Below are 20,264 nucleotides of genomic sequence, written 5' to 3' on the forward strand. Positions count from 1 at the left end.
TACCCAAGCGCCACAGATTACCCAAATAGCCAGAATTGCTTAAGCAGCTCATTTTGGCACGCTAAAGATCGCTGCTCTAATTCGCCTTTTGCAGAAGATAAACAGCATCAAAGTTCCAGGCGGTCCTTCTAAATAGCGCCTAAGCAGCTTCCTTAAGCTACGGTGCCGGGGATTATTTTTCTTTGTGTTTTATTTTCAAGCAAGCGTCATCGATGAAATAAACAACAGGATTTGATTTGTTTGTGTACATGTGTATATTTTTAAATCCTTAATATTCATAAATTACACGAAACGTATCACAATTTACTGTACAATCACAATCATTTCCTTCAAAATCCATTCTTCAAAAAACTAATCTAACTTGTAGAGCAGCAATGAGATGATTGGCGGCGCCTGTCTTTGACACTTTGACAAGACCCACCTTCTACCGATGTCATGCATTAAAAAGCTATGAAGTTCCACCAAGTTCGGTACACATTCTTAACAAGCCATAAAGTTCCATCAAGAACCATACACATCAGGCTAAACAGCCGCAAGGTTCTAAAGAGTACCTAGTGCTAGTTAAAAAGCGCCATAGTTCCGCAAAGTACCGTCTCGTTAATCAGCCACAAAGTACGACATCAGCACGATTTTTTGTTAAACAGCCTCAAATCAACTATAGAGTTTGAGCTAGTTATTTGAGTTACCCAAGCGCCACAGATTAAGCTTAAACGACTGGAAAATCAAATATCGATGGAAAAAAGACACGAAAGCTCTATCCCAAGCGCCATAGATTAAGCCTAAACGACTGCAAAATCAAATATCCATAGACATAAACCAAAGATCCATAGATTCACTGGTTTGCTCAATAGATGGCGTTTTATAACTCATCGATATATTGCTGTCCTTTTCTTGCAATGTGTTTCGCCTAGTTACATCTAATCATGGCCTATATACTAGTGATACGTGGGTCGACCCGAACTTATCGGGTCGGAGCCATCCGTATGTCGCCGTTCTGGTTCTAGCGATGCATACCTTCAATGCGAAACCATACAACAGTACAGAGGGAAGGAGAAAGCTCCACTGTGTGCCTATCCCACCAAAAGATGGCGCCACCAGTTATTTTTTTAAATATTTTTTGAATGCATCTGCTAAACGAAGTCTTTTTAGATTCCTTTTAGGTTGAGGGCTTGGGCCGTTTAGAACCTTAGACTTAGAAGCTTAGACGACTGGAAAATTGAATATCCATAGAAAAAAAATGAAAGCTCCACAGCTTCATTGGTTTGATCAATAGATGGCGTATTACAACTCATCATTATATAGCTATCCTTTTCTTGCAATGTGTTTCGATAAGTTTCATCTTATCATGACCTATATAGCCTTCTAACTTTCTGAGCAAAAATCTATATGAATGGTCGTGTGGTCAGATACGTGGGTATCAACACCAACGACTATTACTCAAATCTCACTTGCTTCAGTGCTGATGGTTTCCATTGTAGTTTAGTATTTAAACAATCGTATCGCCGTTCTAGTTCTAGCGATGCATAACTTCAATGCGAAACCATACAACAGTACAGAGGAAATGAGAAGGCTCTTTCTCCAAGCGATGTAGCTCAACTGGTTGGGGTATCCCACCAACAGAGAGTGCCACTAGCTTTTTCGCTATTTTTAGAATGCATGAGTCGTTTGCCGTCTGCTAAACGAAGTCTTTCTATATTCCGTTTAGGTAGAGAACTTGAGTCGTTTAGAAGCCGTTTAGTGGTCGTTTAGTGGATTTGTGGCACTTGGGTAACTTCAATGCGAAACCATACAACAGTACAGAGAAAATAAGAAAGCTTCTCCTCCAAGCGTGGAAGCTCCAATGATTGGTTAGGCCCGTGTCTGTGCTCCATCTGATGCGATTTTATCGGAAGGCCTGTCAAAATTTTGTATGGGATTTGACAGATAACGTCGGACGTGCGATTTCGTCGTACGACGGAATCAAAACATTTTGATTTCGTCGGACGCCGCATCCGATTTTATCTGTCAAACTAAATGTTTGGTGTTTTGTAGGAACAATCTCAACTTAATTTTTCATAATCTTTATATTATTAAAATCATCCAAATAATCGCAATATGATACGAAAAAGCGTTTGACAGCACGTGCGATAAAATCGCATGCGATGGAGCACAGACACGGGCCTTATCCCACCAACAGATAGCGCCACCAGCTTTTTTGCTATTTTTAGAATGCATAAGTCGTTTGCCTTCTGCTAAACGAAGTCTTTCTATATTCCGTTTAGGTAGAGAGCTTGAGTCGTTTAGAAGCCGTTTAGTGGTCGTTTAGTGGATTTGTGGCACTTGGGAACTCGTTTAGTGATCGTTCAGTGGATTTGTGCACTTGGGTCTCCGGGTATTCGATCGTAGAGTTAAAAGTTAAGTGTTTAAAAGTACTGAACTTAATCAAAAATAGCCATTTATCAAGTGTTTTTTTTCTAAAAATCGTGATATTCGACTTACCCGGATGCCTCGGGAACACATAAACCGCATATCTCGGGAACAGACTGTACTTTTTTAAATACAGTACTTTTTTAAATTACAAATGTCCAACAACACTCATGACAATTTACCACTGTTCACAGTGAATTCTAAAATAAACAACTACAAACTTATCGTTTTTACGTCACAGTCGCGTTAATCACAACTGGCGGCGGTGTTTGGGCGCAAGATATTCGGTGTTGTTTGTGGGAAGGTGCATTGGTTTTTGCAGAAGTTCATGTTTTTCTACATTTCTCCGCTACAATGTCCTATTCGCCGGCACCGGATGAGTGAGTGTAGTGACAAAGTGCGGTGTGTACCGTTTTACTAATAAAATGTTTATAAATTCACAGCGATGCGATAATTGCGGAGGAGGATATGTTTGCAACCGGCGAAGGTTGTTCGGTAAGAGCTGCAAGAAGAACCAAGAGAGAAAGAAGCGAACAATAACAATATATCCTACATGGCATATTCTCTATTTCTATTCAGCAAATTAGCTTCCTAAGCAGTCAATTGCTGGAGGATCACATTTTGGGATTGGACAAAACATTGAACGACTCTAGTGCTACTCTCGCATTGTCGCAGACATCGCCTGGCGCAGACATCGCCTTGCCAAGTTCGCTGCTTCAGGATGTGAAGGGTTCCTTGCCGAGCTCACTAAATCCGACCGGAAAGTATCCGTCGGTGGACGAACTTTGCCCCGCAGATATACATTTTACGGTCATTCCATCCAGCACCCAAGGCTCGGGTTTCATTTTTTCCGAGCAGCTCCAGAAGCTGTTCCTCAAAACGGACAGCATCTGTTCGTTCGATGTAGCGTGCCAACTGCCCACCTTCCTACCGCCGACGGGATGGTACGTGCGTGTAATGCTGGTATCACTCGCGCCGGAATCGCAGCACGAATCGATCACGCGCTGCCACAAACACATCGCGCACGATACCGGCCCGGAAGAGATCCGGAAGCATGTAGTGAGGTGTAAGAATGAACAGCACGAATACGTTGGTGCAGATAATGGGCCTTTCTTCGAGGATCGATACGCAGTCCGCGTACCGGTCGATGACGAGGTGCTGTGCGTCAAGATAATGCTACAGTTCGTCTGTCAGAACACGTGCTTCAGGCTGGACCAACGTCGTACCGGGCTGGTATTTACGCTAGAGAACGACCAAGGCAACATATGGGCAAGGCGGGTGGTGCCGGTGAAAATCTGTATCAACTATCGGCGAGACATGCAAAACGAGCAGAATTCAGCGAACAATTTTTTACCAACTTCGTGCCTTACCGCCGGCAGATCGGACGCACCTGGTACCTCAGCCGTTCGGCGGTACAAAGCTGGACGCCCGGGCAAGCGGCTCCAACGCGGTGGCAAGTTAGGCCCGGGAGGAGGGAGTGTTAACAGAGCGGACCGCACGGTTCCGGTTAGAGCTGCGCGCAACATTGAACCGTGCACGGTGAACATCGAAATGCCCAGTTTGCGAATGGCCAAACGGGTGATGGACAATGCGATTGGCATGGTATCGGCGCAGATTTTGCTGGAAGATGATACGGAGACGAAAAATAGACTGAAGGTGTTTCTGGACAGCATTCGGCGGCAGCGTGACGCGTTATCCATGAGCAATAGCCAGTGTAGCGTAGACCTGCTTTAAAGCTTTAATTATTTGTTTACCTTTTTTTGTAGAAAAGTTGTACGTTTACATTCAATTCAATGTATATTTATTATCCCATTTGAACGAAAATCACGAGCAGTTCCTGTTAAGAGAGAGCGAATCATTTTCCCAAGTTATTTGTTTCACTATCACACAAGAGTACTTACTGTTTTTGTTTTATTCCCGGACGACAAATTGACAAATATTAACCATAATCCTTGTTCCTTGTTTCGGAAAGATGTAAGACAATAAAAGTAAGCATTTTATGCCATTGTTCTAATAAACACTTGATCGCTTTATTTTGCGCTGTCCCAGTGTCTAGATGCATTGTATTGAAATATATCGTAGCGATAGCAAGCTGTTTTTTTAACGAATTCACCAGAAAGATTCTCGTCGTGTTGCGCGTAGAAGGGTACAGAGTAGATCGAAAACTCTTGCAACTTCCAAGCAATATTCCAACTGATCCGGACTTTATTACGGCATTTCTACTGATCCTCATCCTAGTTGTGTGTGCGGGGCTTGTTTCTTTTATTTTCTCCTATTTTCTCAACCGCGCGACATATACTTAGATCCTTAGGGTAAATAATTGCATCGAATATTTGGTCTATAAATAAGATTGCTTTTACATATTCATACACACACACGCTGACACGCTGACACAGATGATCATCTGGGTCTAGGCGAGTAGAACACCTTGCGCAAATTGTCCTAATCATTAACCGGGGTCCGTCTTTAATATGCGCAACTACACAGTTTTTCACATATCTGTTTCTAAGTAGTTAGTAACGTGTTATTTTAATACCACTCATATGCACACCGCTGGCACCAAGCCCAAAAATGGTCCAGAGTATCATGGTGAAGCGCGACGGCCTGCGCTTTCTGCTCGTGTTTGCGTCAGAGGATGGTTTGGGTAAGAGAATGAACAAAAAACACAAACATATAATTTATCCTTATCTTTCTTTGGTCATTTCGAAACTGTTACCACCTTTACAGCAGAAGGTTACATCGCTAAAATCAGCAAAACAATCTTCTGTACATGTTATGGGCTTCTTAAATAACGGTCTCTTTTTTGTATCTTGTACATACATCCTTCGCTACATTACCGGAAGACACACTGAAACTTAAGCGTGAAACGGAAAGTGCCCATCAACAGGCGCGATATATACATACACACTACACGTTATTAAACTATAAAACCTCAACAAGCTAAATCAACATCATTAAAAAATATGGCCTTTTCCTTCTCTAATGCGAATGCTTTGTCGAAAACAATCCAAAATAAACACACACACTGATAGGCAATCATATATAAGTCCGTCACGGTAATGCACATCACTGACCCGATGCTACACTGGCTGCAGTTGCTGCACGTTGCTGGTGTTGCGAAGGTCAGTAAACTTTTACCCTAATTATGAAAGGTATTGTTGCAATGAATTGACTTATGATAAATGTCACTTCTCACCACCTCGATCTCGTTCTCCGTTGTGCAGTTGTGCACATCCTAACGATCCCCCCCCTGCTCCTTCCTCCATCACCGCACCAACACAAACCGTTGTCAGTCTTTCTCGTCGCTATAAAATTCGGTTCTAAAATTGGCTATCTAAAACAACCCTGTTTCACATTTCCATGTCCTTGTCACAGTGCACTGTTGAAACACACACACACACGCTCTCATTTTAACACCTAGGCCAGCCCATATTACCACTCCATTCCGCTCTATCTCCTGCATGTACTATACCAAAGGAAGAAAAGTTATTGCAAATACCGCTCAATCAAGAAGCAAGACGTTGCTCTAGTTTCTTTTGTACTTAGTATGTTTTTTTCTTAATTTGTCTGTGTGTGTGCCTCTCTCTCCCTCTCTTTGTTGCATCTTTCTAGTTTTTCTCCCATACAATTTGAAGTAAATGCAATAACGAAACTTTGACGTTATCTCATTAGGCCTTTCAATTCCAATCGCCAATCGCGCGTGGAGTTCTGTCCGATCATACCTTACTATTGCGTGCCGGTTTCGGTGGTGGTGTTGGGGGCCGTTTTCGATCATCGTACCCTCCCCCCGGCGTTGGACTACTGCAGCCGGTGATGGTGGAGGAGCTGGAGTTGATCACGATTACGCTGTGATTTCTCGTTTCAACCACGTCGTACGAAGCGTTAACCGCCACCACCGTAGTAGTGCCGCCGGCAGCAGCCGTTGTACCCATCAGTGGTTTAAATGTTATGTAGTGGCTTGCATTGCTTGGCTGCTGCTGCTGCTGTATGTTGGCGGCAGCTGGCGACGACTGCCGTTGGTCGGCATTCGCCTTACCACTCGGCATCATGCTGTAGTCACCATCGGTTCGTGTTTTCAGCGGCAATGGTGGCGGTACACTATCCTCTTCCGAGGTGGTCGAGCCGTTGGTAATGATTGAATTGCGATTACTGCTGCTGTCACCGGAACCGATCGAGTTGCTGTCGCCGCCTGCCATGGTGCTGCTGTTCGGAGCCGCACCACCACCACCAGGCAGTGATCTGCTGCCCATCGTGGGAGTAGCAATGCTTGGCGGTCTCGATAGGCGCTTTTCTTTCTCCACCTCCGAACGTAGCGGTCGTTTTGGATGCAACTAAAACAAAGCAGAAGCAATATTGGGTTTTGGTTTAAACTGGCCAGCAACACTAATGAACCCCTGGGGTGGTGACTTTCTTTACCTCTTCGGTTAGTTCAAACACGGGCAACGAGTTGGTTGGTGTAGTTGCCGTTGAAACGGTGGTTGTAGCGCCAGTGGGCGATAGCAGACTGAGCGGACCACCGCCACTGTCCCTGTCGGATTGGCCGATGCTGGAATTATGCTCGCTTGCCGTCGGTATGGGACTAGTGTAGAATTGACTGTTGGAAACCGACAAACTTAACGACTCTCGATCCATCTTGGGTGTTGAAAAGAGTGGGAGGAAAAACACACATTAATAATCCTTGTTACAATGAGTGACAAGACGATAAGGGTTACATACTTTGCGACTCGATCGTCGTTTGGTGAGCGTTTTATCCTTTTTCGCCTTCGATCCGGGCGATGTGCCGAGGGACGTTCTGTCGTAATCAACAAAATTAGGATGAAAACCAAAATTACAACATAATACAAAAAACGAAAGGAAAGGCCAAATAAACACAGGAATACATAATGCACGCGTTTATACACAACAAAAACTCATTATGAGTGAAAGAAAAGAGGTCAAACCAATATTCACAACAATACGTAACAACAAAGAGAGAGAGAGAGAGAGGAACGGGAGAAACAATCGAAATATAAATGAGAGCGGATAGGAAATGGGTATTGGTAATAGAAAATCGAAACACACCAAAAACAAAAATGCGTAATGCGATTGATAGGATAGGCACCAAACCGAAAAGGGATGAAATTTAATGCTGAAGAAAGGAAAATATATGCTGCGACATGATTTTCCCGTTCGAGTGCAGTATGTGCGATGATAGGTCTAGTCTGCAAACCGTAGATCGTGATCGCGAGATCACCGAAGCGAGATAAGCGCGCACCAGAAAGGAAGAAACCAAGGAAGAAAGGATACACATTATTGTTGCTGCTATAAGACCACCCAGAAAAGAAAGCTTGATGAAGCGTTGCTGCTAATGCGGTATGATGCGTATGCGCATGGAGAGAGAAAGAGAGTGCTCAGTTTGTCACTGAGCTGGTACAGTTTGCTGTTGTTTGGGCATGATCATATTCATAGTTATCAACAGTAACTGGGTGTTAGTGCGTTTGTGGTGAAACAAAGATCCTGAAATGGGCCCATCCACCGTGGGTTCAGTCTCGTGAGGTGGAGGAATCGTGTGTACACTAGCGGTGGTCGTGATTTCGCTTTTGTACGCCGTTGTAACTTGCCAGCTTCAAGGAAGGATGTCGCAAGGGACATTGCACGAAAGGGGGGAGGGACACAGAAGTAGAATCGAAATGCACACAAAGTCGTCAAACGCACACGAACTCACAGCGAACCGTATTTTCCATAGCACCAGCCGAGTGTCCTTCTGCCGCCATCGTTCTGAAGCGAATGAATGTCCACGAAATGCAATGCCCCGGGGGGTAAGTGCGCCTACTAGCGCGTGATGCTCTACATTGGCCTAATTGCGTTATGATCCGATTATTCTTGCTAATGTCATCCAAAGCTTTTGCCACCAGTTAAACATGATGGCGTGAGTAAAAGACGCGTTATTAATGCGCTTCAACCGAAATTGGCTGCACATCGCTACTAAAGATCACCAGAAAGTACCAACAGCGACCTTCACAATTAGAAGATTGCGTACCGTTTTTATAGAAGACAAATTAAATGGTAAAAGAAACACAACGAAGGAATGTAAATAGATAATTCTATCACAAGCGTACTAAACAACACACACACAGGTATTGTGCCTTTGTAAGAAGTGTTTCAGGTGTACCAATGTTTCTGTACTGAATTGCTTCGATCGATCAGTGTATGCGTGTGTGCATCCGGTGGCTCAAGAGCAACCAGACTGGTGTGTACTGAATGCAATTGCTGTTTTGGCACAGATGAAAACACAAGCGAATAATTTGGTATTATACGAACTGTCGCAATTTGGTGCCAATCTTGGATGATAGGTTGGAAATCAATTTCCCGCCGGACCCATTTGCCGTGAAACTGGACAAACTTATTCGATCGAACTCGAAGAAGTCACTAAAACACATTCCAATTGGTGCAATCGTTTGCGGTAGAGGTTGCATTTGGGGTGGGGATTAGAATTTTGCATTCAATCATGCGGTCGTTAAACCAGTACACCGTCGGTGAAGGGTATAATTTTGTGGCGGGGTCAAAGGGAAAGGAAAAAATGAAACACATTTCAATAAACATACATGTTCTGCGCGGTTTTTTTTGGGTCGTTGTTGTTTGCAGGGTGTATACAAATTGACCCTAAGTGATCTTTACATCATTGCCTAGGCTGATGGTTCGCGCTGATGCTCCTGGGTCAATTTGTATCTCCCGAAAAATGTTTGTAACACTCCAAAACGGGGAGAATAAACGTTTGGTGTCTCGAACGACCGAATGGTCTGCTACTTACCTAGCTAAGTTGACCGTGTTAAAGTTGGCCAAGTTGGCGATGGTGTTTTTGAAACCTCCCGAACTAGTCGTCGTTGGTCGACTGTTTTGGTTCTTCGAGATTCCGCTACTACAAAAAAGCAATGGCAGAAACAAAACCCGTTAGCTTGTGCTGCACATTGTAGCTCGCAACACTATGAAGTGGCACTTACTCGGACGATCCAATGCTCGTTTCCGACAAACGACTAGAATCCATGCTCATCTGGGGCTGGTTGGCAGAGATGTGCCGGCGCAGGGTTACCTCCGCGTCACGGTCGATCTTTATATCCGTCATCCGTTTGCCGTACTTTGCCTCCACATTCGCCTGAATCGTGGCGAAACATTTCTCGAGCTGATCGTGGAACGGTAGCAAGATAGCAGGAGTTTTCATCTTGTGCAGCAGCAATGCCACCTCGAGCAGTGGAATCTGGGATGCGATCAGATCCTTCAGACGCGCCACAAGACGATCGTCACCCGGGTGGCGTTCAAGATATTCGGGCGTCAGGAATGCTTCCTCGTAGATCGGAAGCCCACCATTAATAGCGGCATCAACCACGCCCTTGATGATGGCGCTTAGCGAGTGCACCGGTATCCGAGGGTCATTCTGATGCTCCAGTACCAGCTCGCGAATAGCGCGGTTCTTTGCATCGACCGTTTCGATAGCCATCTCGATCGGAGAAATCTGTGGAAGAGAAACGGCACCAAAATCACCCACTTTAGTACATGAAAGTGTGTTGCAGCGGTAAAAGCTGGCACAACTTACCATGATGGTTTCGGTAGATTTCACCGGGAACCAGCGTAGAATGCCCGGCAAAGGATCGGTCGTCCGCATGATGGTGCGCTCGTACGAGGTGCCGGCAATATCGTCCCCACTTACGCCACTTTCCCGTATGGGGCGGGAAAACTGGAACTCGCTCACGTTGTTCGATTTGTAGAACTTCACTATATTCGAAGCGATCGTTTGCGTGTTCTTGCCGCCGAAGCGTATGTCCTGGCTGACCGGATCAACTTTGACGATTTGAATGAACTGGCCCTCGCACTCGCGGATCTCCGGGCCGGGTGTGAGCGTTGTCAGCAGTTCGGCCCGCGGATGTTGACTCAGTATGCGCATGTTGAACGATCCTGCATCCTCGTACTCGTTGCCCCGATACACAAACTCTTTGTTGCGCAAAAACTCCGGAAATCCGGCACCGTAGAAGGTGACGCGGTAGTAGATCGATTCGTACCGCGTCGTACGCAGTATGTTTTCGTAAAACTGCGACATTTTCTTGTACAGTTCGCTCAAACTCAGATAGTCGTACACCTCGTTTTCGTACTGCTGGGCCAGCTCCTTGCACAGATCGATGGCACATTCCCACATCTTGCCCTTGTCGAACAGGTCGATCATGCTGCGGTACAGCTGCACCTTCAGGGTGCGATGCGTGGGGCAGCAATAGTGGCGCTTGGATTTCAGCAACAGCGACAACGGCGTCTCGTCCCAGTTCAGCTCATTGCTGTGCAGCTTCAGCGTGTACGCCGCCTCGGTGAAGTTGTCGAACTCCATGTGCAGCTCGTACAGCTTGTCGACGTAGCGAATGTACATCTCCTTCCGATTCACGTCCGAGTAGAACTGCAGCAGGCTCACCGTGCACGCCATTCGATTTTCCTTACTCTCATCGTGTATCAGACAGCGGTACTCGAGCAGCTTCTCCATCAGCCGGGTTAGTACCTGCACGCACTGCACACCGTACGTTTGCAGGGTGGCGTGGTTGCTGCACGATTCGTGCATGATCTCGTAAAACAAATCCTTGTACTCCGCGTCGCCGTATCCGCCTTCGATGTAGTGGTCCAGCTTTTCGATGATTTCCTTCTCGAAGTCGTTGAAATTGCCCTTTATGTGGGCCGTGTTTCGCTTCGTATCGCCGTAGCTCTCCATCGCGTACTTCGAGCTGTAATACTCGCACTGCATCATGTCGAAGAAGATCGGTATGGTCGCCCGGCGCAGATCCTCCTCCGGGATCATGCTCATCTCCAGGATCGGTCCGACGAGCCGCGGCACAAACATGATCTTGTGCTCGCCCAGGTTGAACCACATCTTCCGTATCTCGAACACCGTCTCCCGCCGTATGTCGCGATAGGTGCTGCGTATGACCGACTGTTTCGTCTTGCTGAACAGATTCAGCTGCAGGGCCGGCTGCGTAAGGAACGTGATGGAGCACTGGAAGTAGTTCGACCAGACCTGCTTCTCGAACGGGCTGAAAAACTGATCCATTATGATGGCGGCAAAGTGGCGCAAGCTGCCGAGGATCACCATGTTCTGATGCATGATCATGTCCAGCCAGTCGATCGGGAAGACTGGCTTCGAGACCAGCTCCTGGAACACGAGCAGGATCTCGGTGAGAAAGTCGAGCAGATCGTAGCTCGTCAGGAAGCTGCGCACATAGCACTGATAGTGCGCCTCGGTCATGCTGCGAAAGATCCCGAGCATGATCGCGACCAGATTGCCGACGAGCGGATTGCTTCGGTCCATCGCGATCGAGCTTTGGATTACGGTTCGCAGCAGAATCAGCATTATGTCCCGGATGTCACTGTCTACCGGGCCGATGTCCTCTTCGCTCTGGAACAGTAGCTCCAACATGTTGTTCATGATATTAACACACTCAGCAACCTAGAGAGTTGTGCGGAAGCAACATTCGAGAAAAGCGCAAAGGATGGAAGAAATAAAGTCACGTTAACTAATGATACAGCAAAAGTATAGCAGCAGAAACAGCTTCCTGAAAGACGACCGGATTGAATTTGTGCTACAGCTATACCTTCAATCGAAAATAACAATTGCGCACACTCTGTGTTACACTCTGCAAAAGAAAAACTTTTCACACTCAAACTATCAGGCATCAAAATTAGTGCTTTCTGGTGGTAGCATTGCACACAAAGCTTATACTTAAACAATACGATTTAAAGTAAGAAAAGCACTGTAATGCTCGATCGAGCCCACTGTACTGGATAGTGTAGTGGATAGTTACTTGCATTGCGCGCGCACACTCGTATTATATTATGAATTTTGTATGAATAAGATAATAATCATCGAAGAGCAATTAGGAGAAGAAAGTAGAGTAAACAATACCTTCGTCTTAGCGGTGGTTTCGCGCGTGTGAAGCTGGGATTTGCTTTCCCCAAGCACTCTAGCTGCTTTGGTAAGATTTTTCTCCTGCTGCCGTATGTCGAACATAAAGTCACCCTGTGTACCGCGCATTGCGTGATAAAAGTGCATCATCACCGCATCACACCACCAGCACGCACACACGAGCACGTATGTATGTTTATATTTATATGTACGTAACCAAATCACATCACCATCATTTTACCATTTGTTCACCATCATCATTGCCATCATCAATTTCATCGTCAACCCGTGTGGAGAGAAGGATCAGTATTGTGTGGTGCAGGACACACAAAGCGGCACAAAGGATTGTGTTTCCGGAGGAGGGATTTTATATGTATCGTGTTGTCAGGTGTGTCATTTTTGTGAACATTGTATTGGCCAGAGTAGTAGCAAGTAGAGGACATTTTTTTCAAATTTGCGCACACATTTATAGGTTTTCATTTAAAAATTTAATCGAGAATGAGAAAAACGAAAGTAAGAATATTATGTAAATATCATGTTTGTATCGTTTGTAAACAAAATGAAAAGAATCATAAAAAATAAAACAAAGAAAGCAAAACCATTTTTAGAACAAATTATTTACCAAATTGTTCATGTTTGATTGGATTTAACAAAAAAGCAAATAAATAAAGCGCAAACAGCATAATTTTAAGGGATCGAGTTCGTGTTCATTTTTTGTTTGTTTTGGGGCACGTTGAATTGGTTTCAGTCCAGGAGCATCGTGTTCAAGTGTTGTGGAGTTTATGTGGAGTTTCCAACCACCGGATGGAGAATGAATTGATTTGGATATTTTTGTTTGTTTGTAGTGGTACGATGTTTTTTGGTGATTATTTGTTGATTATGTCCGTTTGGGTTGAGTGGTTTTTTTGTGGGCGACAGCAACGGGGAAAATCGGGATGGGAAAAGGGTACGGGGGAGATGAGTTATTTCGAGGCGTTGGGAATGCAAAAAAGGGTGAGGGAAGGAAAAAAGAAAAAGAAAACACAACTTGTTAAACTTGTCGGTATTATTAATCAACACGTAATTGCTACGAAGCAGTAGTTTACCCTAGATACCGAAACTTAACATTCATTCCCGAAACGTTTGACAGGTGGGGTGGGTGGATGATGTGTTCAAGATAGGGATGCATCAAATAGGATGATCATTGGACTATTTGCATGAAGATAGATGGAGAGAGTGATGTTAATACACGAAATGACACAAAGTAAGCTAACCCCGTTGATGAAGTGTCTAGTGAGCTTTACATGATGGTAATGTTACAATTTGATTTGACAAAATAAATACGGGTGAGTTTTGATGCACGAAATACTAAGATACCATTTCAGTGTGGGATCACTAGTGTGAAGAGTGTTTCCGGTATGCAGAAGGAAAATGATGAATGGATGGATGGAATGGAAAATGGTGAGAGGGATGACAGATAAGGAAAAGTTGTGCTCGGATGCACTCAATATCAGTTGACAACTCGGGGGGCGGTGATGATTGATTGCAGATTCAGTTTGGTGAACCCCCTCCTTTTTCGCTTTTCGGTGGTGATTGGTGTTGTGAGATGAAATATGTAACCAAATCCTTTCGCGCACGCGGGTCAATTGGTGCGGGAAGGAAGGTTAAAGAACTTCGTGCAAGATGAGAGGAAAAATAACGCACACACTAGAAGGACATGTGAAGATGCGGTGATTGTGAAAATCATGCTTCGTTTGATCGTACCAGAAAACGCATATAAAACATGATAACGTACAATACGCAATGCAGTACACGACAGCACGAACAGCAACCAGTGTACAGGAAGCTATCTCGTCCACAGGATAACAGCTAAACGCGTGCCTGGTGGTGCTGTTGGAACTACCGTTTACACGTAAAATAAGTGCGAGCAGAAGAACAAACGACAGGCAAACATAAAATGGAGCACACACACACACACACACATAGAGAAAGTAAGATAGTGGCAGTGAAAGTTGGTGTCGTAAAAGATGGACAGCACAGCACACACAGAGAGCAAACGTACGTACGCAAATCAAACGTATTGCATGCAAAAATGAAAACAAAATAGTCACACAAACAGGCACAAAAAACGAGCACAAACAGAGTTTGAAAGAGTTTGCTACCGTTGGGGAGGGCAACGCATTACGTACCTCTTCCTTGCTCTCCAGCTTATCCTTAATCTGCCGACAGAACACGGGCAGCAGAATCGCGCGACATTTGGGCAGCTTGAACAGCTTCGAATCGACCACATCCTTGATGCATGTCATCTTCGATTGGTTCAGCCGGCCGGTCGGTACGTTCGTTATAATGTCCACGATTTTCTGGCTCAGCTTGACCGGATCGTACACCTGCATCAGATCGGACGCAATGATGTGCAGATACTTGAGTAGTGCACCCTGCGACTTGAGCAGGTCGTTCTGGTACTTGATCAGCTCGGAGAAGGATTCGAGCAGCTCCTCGAGGTTAGCGACGAACAGCTCCCGGTCCTTGTCCTGGTTCAGATTGGCAAACAGTAGCCGAGAGCGAATGATGAACTTCATGATGTACTGCAGGTACTTTGTGGTGCGATAGAGCGCCTCGTCATTTTCGTTCACCGTGTATATGTTCGCCATGGCACGATCCTTCGAAATGTTGTTTATGGCATTCCGGATGTGCGTCTGTACTACATTGATAAGTTTTCTAAAAAGAAAAAAAGGAGAATCGTTCGCATTACACGAGTGAACTAATGCAACGGACCTACTCGCGATACTTACTCGTAAGCCAAGGTGGCTGAGAAGCTTTCATTGATGTACAGATCGAGCACGGACTGAAAGTGTTGGTACTTCAGGTCGTACACGATCTCGATCAGCCGAAGCAGACATTTGAACACCAAATTATCGTACTTGGCTGGGTCGTCATTCGAGACCAGTATGTTGAAGAGAGCGTCCAGAATGTCCTGCAGAAACTTGACCACCTCTTCGCACCGCACATTCATCAGGGCGTTTAGCGATTCTTCCATCTTTTCCTTCCTGGACGACCAGTTCAGCAGCCCCAGAATGTCCACGTTCTGCGTCAGCTTGGTGCTACACAAGTTGGTTTCGATGATGAAGCTGTCTTTCGACGCGAGACTGAACCCGCTGGTCGATGGTTTGGAGCTCCCGTTCGGCAGTTCCTCCGCCAGCGACGGCAGGCTTAGGTAGTTAAACTGCGTCTCGTCGTCGTACTTTTTGTGATCAATTTTGTACACCAGCAGCGTGTGGCGTTTGTGCTGCAGCGTGGTGCCATCGTCGTTCATCAACCGCACGTAGGACAGGCCGAACGGTTTCTCCGACCGATCCTTTGCCTCGTTCGAGCTGCGGTGCTTGAAGGTGAACCGCAAATGGCACTGCTTGAACTCCTCGATCGGCACGTCGATCTTGAACGTTTCGCCCCACTTTGGTCGATCCTCGTGGTAGTAGATGACGGATTTGTACTCGTTCAGTGCGTTTCCTCCCCCACCGTAGCTGATGACGCCCGGGATGGCGACACCGTGCTTGTTGCAAACGTACGCCGTCACCTCGATGTTTTTGTCACTGCTCTTCGAACCCTTGGAAAACTCGCCGGACACCAGCGTCAGGTATAGATCGTTTCGCACGTCACCGGGAAAGATCACCTCGGGGAAGCCCATTTTGCGAGCGAACGTCACATTGCCCAGCACCAGGTGCGGGTACTCGTCCCGGACCTGCTTGATGTCACCGAACAGTATGTCCACACTGATCCAGATCGCCGCATCGCTCTTTTCGCCCAGGTCTTTGTTAGTGATCAGCTTGCGCAGTGTCGTTTCTAGCGGTTCCTTTTCGCATGGAATGAACGGCATTTTGAGCTGCGTATCGCTTTTGAAATCTTCGGAACGTTTTATGATCGGCTGTAGATCCAATGTTGCCACACCGAACGGTCGGCGCATATGGAACTCATTGCTCGCACTCGACGAATGACACGACCCGATGGAAGGTGTACCGGAGCTGGATGTGCTGCTTCCTCCTCCAGCTCCGCCCCCTGGTCCTGGCGAGGATGGATTGCTCATCTGCGTGGTTAGATGATTGCGATGCGACTTGTAGCTCCCGCTGCCCGTGGAGTTCGCCATGCTGCTGCGCCGCAGATCCGTATCCTTCCCGTCCATGGCACCGATCCGCACGACGTACGCTACCAGATATATCTTGTTGCGACTCAAATCATTGCCGGACAGATCCGTGAACAGCACCTTAATGTTGTTGAACTGATCCAGATCGGCGGCCATGCCCTGGCGACTCCACTTCACCACGTAGTTCTCCGTTATAGCTCGCATCTCATCGCCATCGTACAGTGTGAACAGTATCTCCGTGTCCTCACTTAACCGGCACACGAAATTGTGCACCGACAGCAGCAGGTTGTGCGAATGGCGATTAACGATATCCAGATTGCGGTTCTTGCTGCTGGAAGTGTTTGCCCGCTTGATCCGATCGACCGCGTTCAGATGATGCTCGTACAGCTGGGTGGTGGAGGTGCGCTCTATATCCACGATGTTGCCACCGTCATCACGTACCACCATGTCTAGATTTAGAATCTTGTTGCCCGTGTCAATTTCGCTCGTGGCCTTCAGTTTGATGTTCTTCATCTCATCCACGGGCAGGTTGCCGGACAGTAGCTGCGACCGCAATCTGATCAGTTCCAGCATTTTGCTCTGAATCAGCTTGAAGGAAGGATGTGTCGATAGGTACAGTCGGCGGTACAGGTACTGCCATTCCCTCAGTACGGTTGTGATTTCCTCAACAATTTCACTGCGCTTTATCACCAGATCGCCATCGCGGGAGGTTTTGTTTTCCACCAGGTGGACGTACGCCTTCGGAAAGATGCCAGTTGCACCGGAGCAGCTGTTGCAGCCGTAGTACCAATGGTAGGACTCCTGCTCGATCACTACCGTGTCGCCGACGTCCAGATCGATGTGGTGCTGCTTTTCGAGAGCCGTGTAGTTCGCTTTTGCTGTTGAACGGAGAAAGGAACAAACAGAACTGATTAGTACCGTTGTGCTGGACCGGTGCATCCGCAACCAGAAAGTGCCCATTGCGTTCATCTGTCCCCCCGGGTCGGAGGGGATCGACGGGAATCTATTTGCATCCGGCGATATCATTTTGGATTCGGGTCACGGTGACCTTCGCAGCTTGTTTATTAGCCACATAACATGGTGGGCGAAAAACAAACGAAACTGATGTCTGTACGGGGAGTTAATTCTATGCGCTGGTTGAAAACACTGAAGCATGATGCTAATCCGATTCCAGCAATCAGTCTCTGCGTTATGGTGCAGGAGCGTGCAGGAGCTTTTCGCTCATATGTCTCCCCTATTTCCCACGAATAGCACTAGCACTGCAGTGTACCCCATGCAGACCCGTGCGAATGTTGATTGAACAAGATTCAATTAATTAATGCTTCACAATGGTCAAGAACACAATCAGTGAAAAAAGAGAGTGGAGTTGGAAACAAAGGACGTTTTATTATATTGTGGTACGGTATTACTGTATAACCAGTACAAATAAATATTATAAAAATTGTAAATCTAATGTGAATCTAAAGTAATCAAAATTATACACAAACATAGATGAGGTATGTCAACGAATACGATATCTAATATGAAAAAAGGATACATCATAGATATGCAAAAACAGATATTTTTACACAGTATTCTATGTATATGCTAACATGGTGTCATCCAGTGCAAAATTAAACATAGGCTTGTTCAAGTATTCAGGGGAATAATTAAATAAAAGCAAATTTATGGCGATTATTTGCCAGAACAAAGCAAACTTATTTACTCCATTACTTCCAGTTTTTGAAGCGAAAGAAAATGATGCAATTCTCATCGACGATCGTCATGCATATTGAAAATGACGTATAAAGTTAACGGATGGATGGAGACACACAGCCACGCGAGACGGCAGTTGGTTATTGGGAGAGGAAATCGTTAGTTCTCGTGTCGTCATGCATGCACAAGAAGGAGTTTGATATGGTTCACTGTAAAATTTAACAGAATTATTTCAACGGAAAGAACTACCAATTGAACTGAACCACTTTTGCCCACAATGCTTTTCATTTCATGCTGGGGTTGTTGCACGCTGGTAATGCAATTTACTTTGTACGAGAGATGTACGGTAAAATAAAAGATTCTGGGCAGATTGTATTGATCATACTTCATGAGGTAGTCATTGAATAGAATTTCTATCACCGAGGTCGTGGAGAATTGCTCAGGGTTAATAACTTTGACTACTAAATTATTTTTTAACCTGTATTAAATGCATCTGGTTCTCGATTCAAAACCATTTTCTACCATTACATTACGATAATATTTATACTTTTCTTCATTCCTCATTATCAAAACATCAAAAGAGATGGCACGGTGGCAATCACGAGCACCATCAGCAGCAAACGAGTTGTTGCACACCTTGTTGCAAGCGGGAAACCGCAGGAAGTTGGAGCGAAGACATACTTTATGCTAACGAATTGCACCGAGCACCGAGTGCAGCAGCATGTCCAAGGTGCAATTAGTTAAATGGGGCGCTTCAAAAGCGAAAGTGGTCAACGGTCCCGTCCCGACCGAAGGGGAAAGCATAAATGAAGGTGCAGGTTGCGGGGCTGGTACGCTCAATTGAGATGCATCGCGTAGTGCAGCACTAGCTTAAATTGCATCCTATCAGTAGGTAGCGGGAACTGTAGTTATGAATTTACACAGATTTTTGCACTTCACGGAGGAGGAGGCACGGAACGGGATGGACGAACTGATTAGGGTGTGTGAATTTAGACGGAAGTTGAATTGCTCTAGTAGTCTAGATTGTAATTCGAGTACTACTTAAGCAAACATTTATTTTATAATATAAAATATTACTGCTGAGTGTACTACAATATAAAGTAATTTTGCGGTAGTATGTATACATTTATTACACCGTAGCGAGTGATGAAACGCAACGCATGACACTGACATGAATATATCGCATGATACAGGGTTTTCGAGGCGTTCTCATATTTGTCGGACACTTCATTGACTCTTTCTTATTGGAAGTGAACTTTATAGGATGGCAATTGGATTCTATGGTTCCTTTTTTGAACAGGCTCCTTGAAAATTCCTATTGCATTTGTCCAACAAGGGTGCTATAGAGTTCAATTCCCATTACATTAAATTCATTTCACGTACGAAAGAGTAAAATAAGTGTCCCACATCTATGAAAATTCCTGGAAAACCCTCTTAAGTCGACAAAGCAACGTAATACAACTTTGAATTATATTCTGAAATGTAAAATTGTAAGTATTCAGACAGCCACATCCCAACCATTGCTCCTGATTTCTGATGAACTGTCTGTTTGATTGACTGTTTGAAAGGAACAAAACATCACGCTTGCACGAAACGAAGGGAATTCCGTTTACTTTACGGCACACAACGTTACCTCGTAACAAGAGCGGAGATATAGGACACATCTATCAAAGTATGCCCATTTTTCTGTCCAATCATGGACAGGATTAGTCGGTTCGCATGGGAAAATAGCATATCTTCTACGTGGCTATTTCTATCCTTCCGGATTGGTTTTGCTAACCGTGAGGTTATTTTCTATTTATTGTTCTGTGCAATGTTCTCTACACACGAGTACATTCGCTATATCCGGGGCAAAAACGAACTCGCCCAACATAAATAAGAATACAAAAGTAAACAAATCACTGCCCTGGGAGGAGTACATGAAAACTAACAATTGGAACACACAACATGTACAACAAGATAAATACGAATGTTATTGTTATTTGTAAACAGCGCACACACTCACACAAGCACATTGTTGACGTGTTAAATCAGGGTAGGTGGTAATAAAAAGTTTGGCGTAAAATATAGGGCAAAAAAAGACAACTATATCAATACTCTCATTTACTTTTTCCCATATCAAAGAATAACACACGA

The 20,264-nt window shown here is 45.2% G+C and overlaps 2 protein-coding genes across 7 annotated transcripts in view; one reads left to right on the forward strand and one right to left on the reverse strand.

Moving 5' to 3' along the window:
* Positions 1–2,641: 2,641 nt before the first annotated feature.
* LOC120953462 (uncharacterized) lies at positions 2,642–4,424 on the forward strand. The gene is made up of 3 exons (XM_040373389.2): positions 2,642–2,786; positions 2,850–2,901; positions 2,986–4,424. The coding sequence occupies exons 1-3, from the start codon at positions 2,761–2,763 to the stop codon at positions 4,138–4,140; spliced, it is 1,233 nt and encodes a 410-aa protein (XP_040229323.2). The 5' UTR covers positions 2,642–2,760; the 3' UTR covers positions 4,141–4,424.
* Positions 4,425–4,585: 161 nt separating this feature from the next.
* LOC120953461 (dedicator of cytokinesis protein 2) overlaps positions 4,586–20,264 on the reverse strand; it is a 33,712-nt gene continuing 18,033 nt past the window's right edge. Inside the window, exons 2-11 of one of the 6 annotated variants that reach the window (XM_040373382.2) lie at positions 15,088–17,311; positions 14,485–15,013; positions 12,317–12,430; positions 9,977–11,860; positions 9,387–9,895; positions 9,197–9,304; positions 8,707–8,814; positions 7,123–7,198; positions 6,823–7,038; positions 4,586–6,737 (exon numbers count right to left, since the gene is read on the reverse strand). In XM_040373382.2, the coding sequence (XP_040229316.2) occupies positions 6,123–6,737; positions 6,823–7,038; positions 7,123–7,198; positions 8,707–8,814; positions 9,197–9,304; positions 9,387–9,895; positions 9,977–11,860; positions 12,317–12,430; positions 14,485–15,013; positions 15,088–17,311 (6,383 nt within the window). In that variant the 3' untranslated portion in view covers positions 4,586–6,122. The other 5 variants (XM_040373385.2, XM_040373383.2, XR_007452099.1 and 2 more) reach the window with 5 other exon arrangements.

Source organism: Anopheles coluzzii, chromosome 2 (genome assembly GCF_943734685.1).
Source record: "Anopheles coluzzii chromosome 2, AcolN3, whole genome shotgun sequence".
Lineage (NCBI taxonomy): Eukaryota > Metazoa > Arthropoda > Insecta > Diptera > Culicidae > Anopheles > Anopheles coluzzii.

What these genes read in the sequence shown, in the direction of transcription:
- LOC120953462 (XM_040373389.2), top strand. Translation starts at nt 2,761, where the DNA reads ATGTCCTATTCGCCGGCACCGGATGA. An exon ending in TATTCGCCGGCACCGGATGA is followed by an intron (nt 2,787 to 2,849) that starts GTGAGTGTAGTG and finishes ATAAATTCACAG; the next exon opens with CGATGCGATAATTGCGGAGG. An exon ending in CAACCGGCGAAGGTTGTTCG is followed by an intron (nt 2,902 to 2,985) that starts GTAAGAGCTGCA and finishes ATTTCTATTCAG; the next exon opens with CAAATTAGCTTCCTAAGCAG.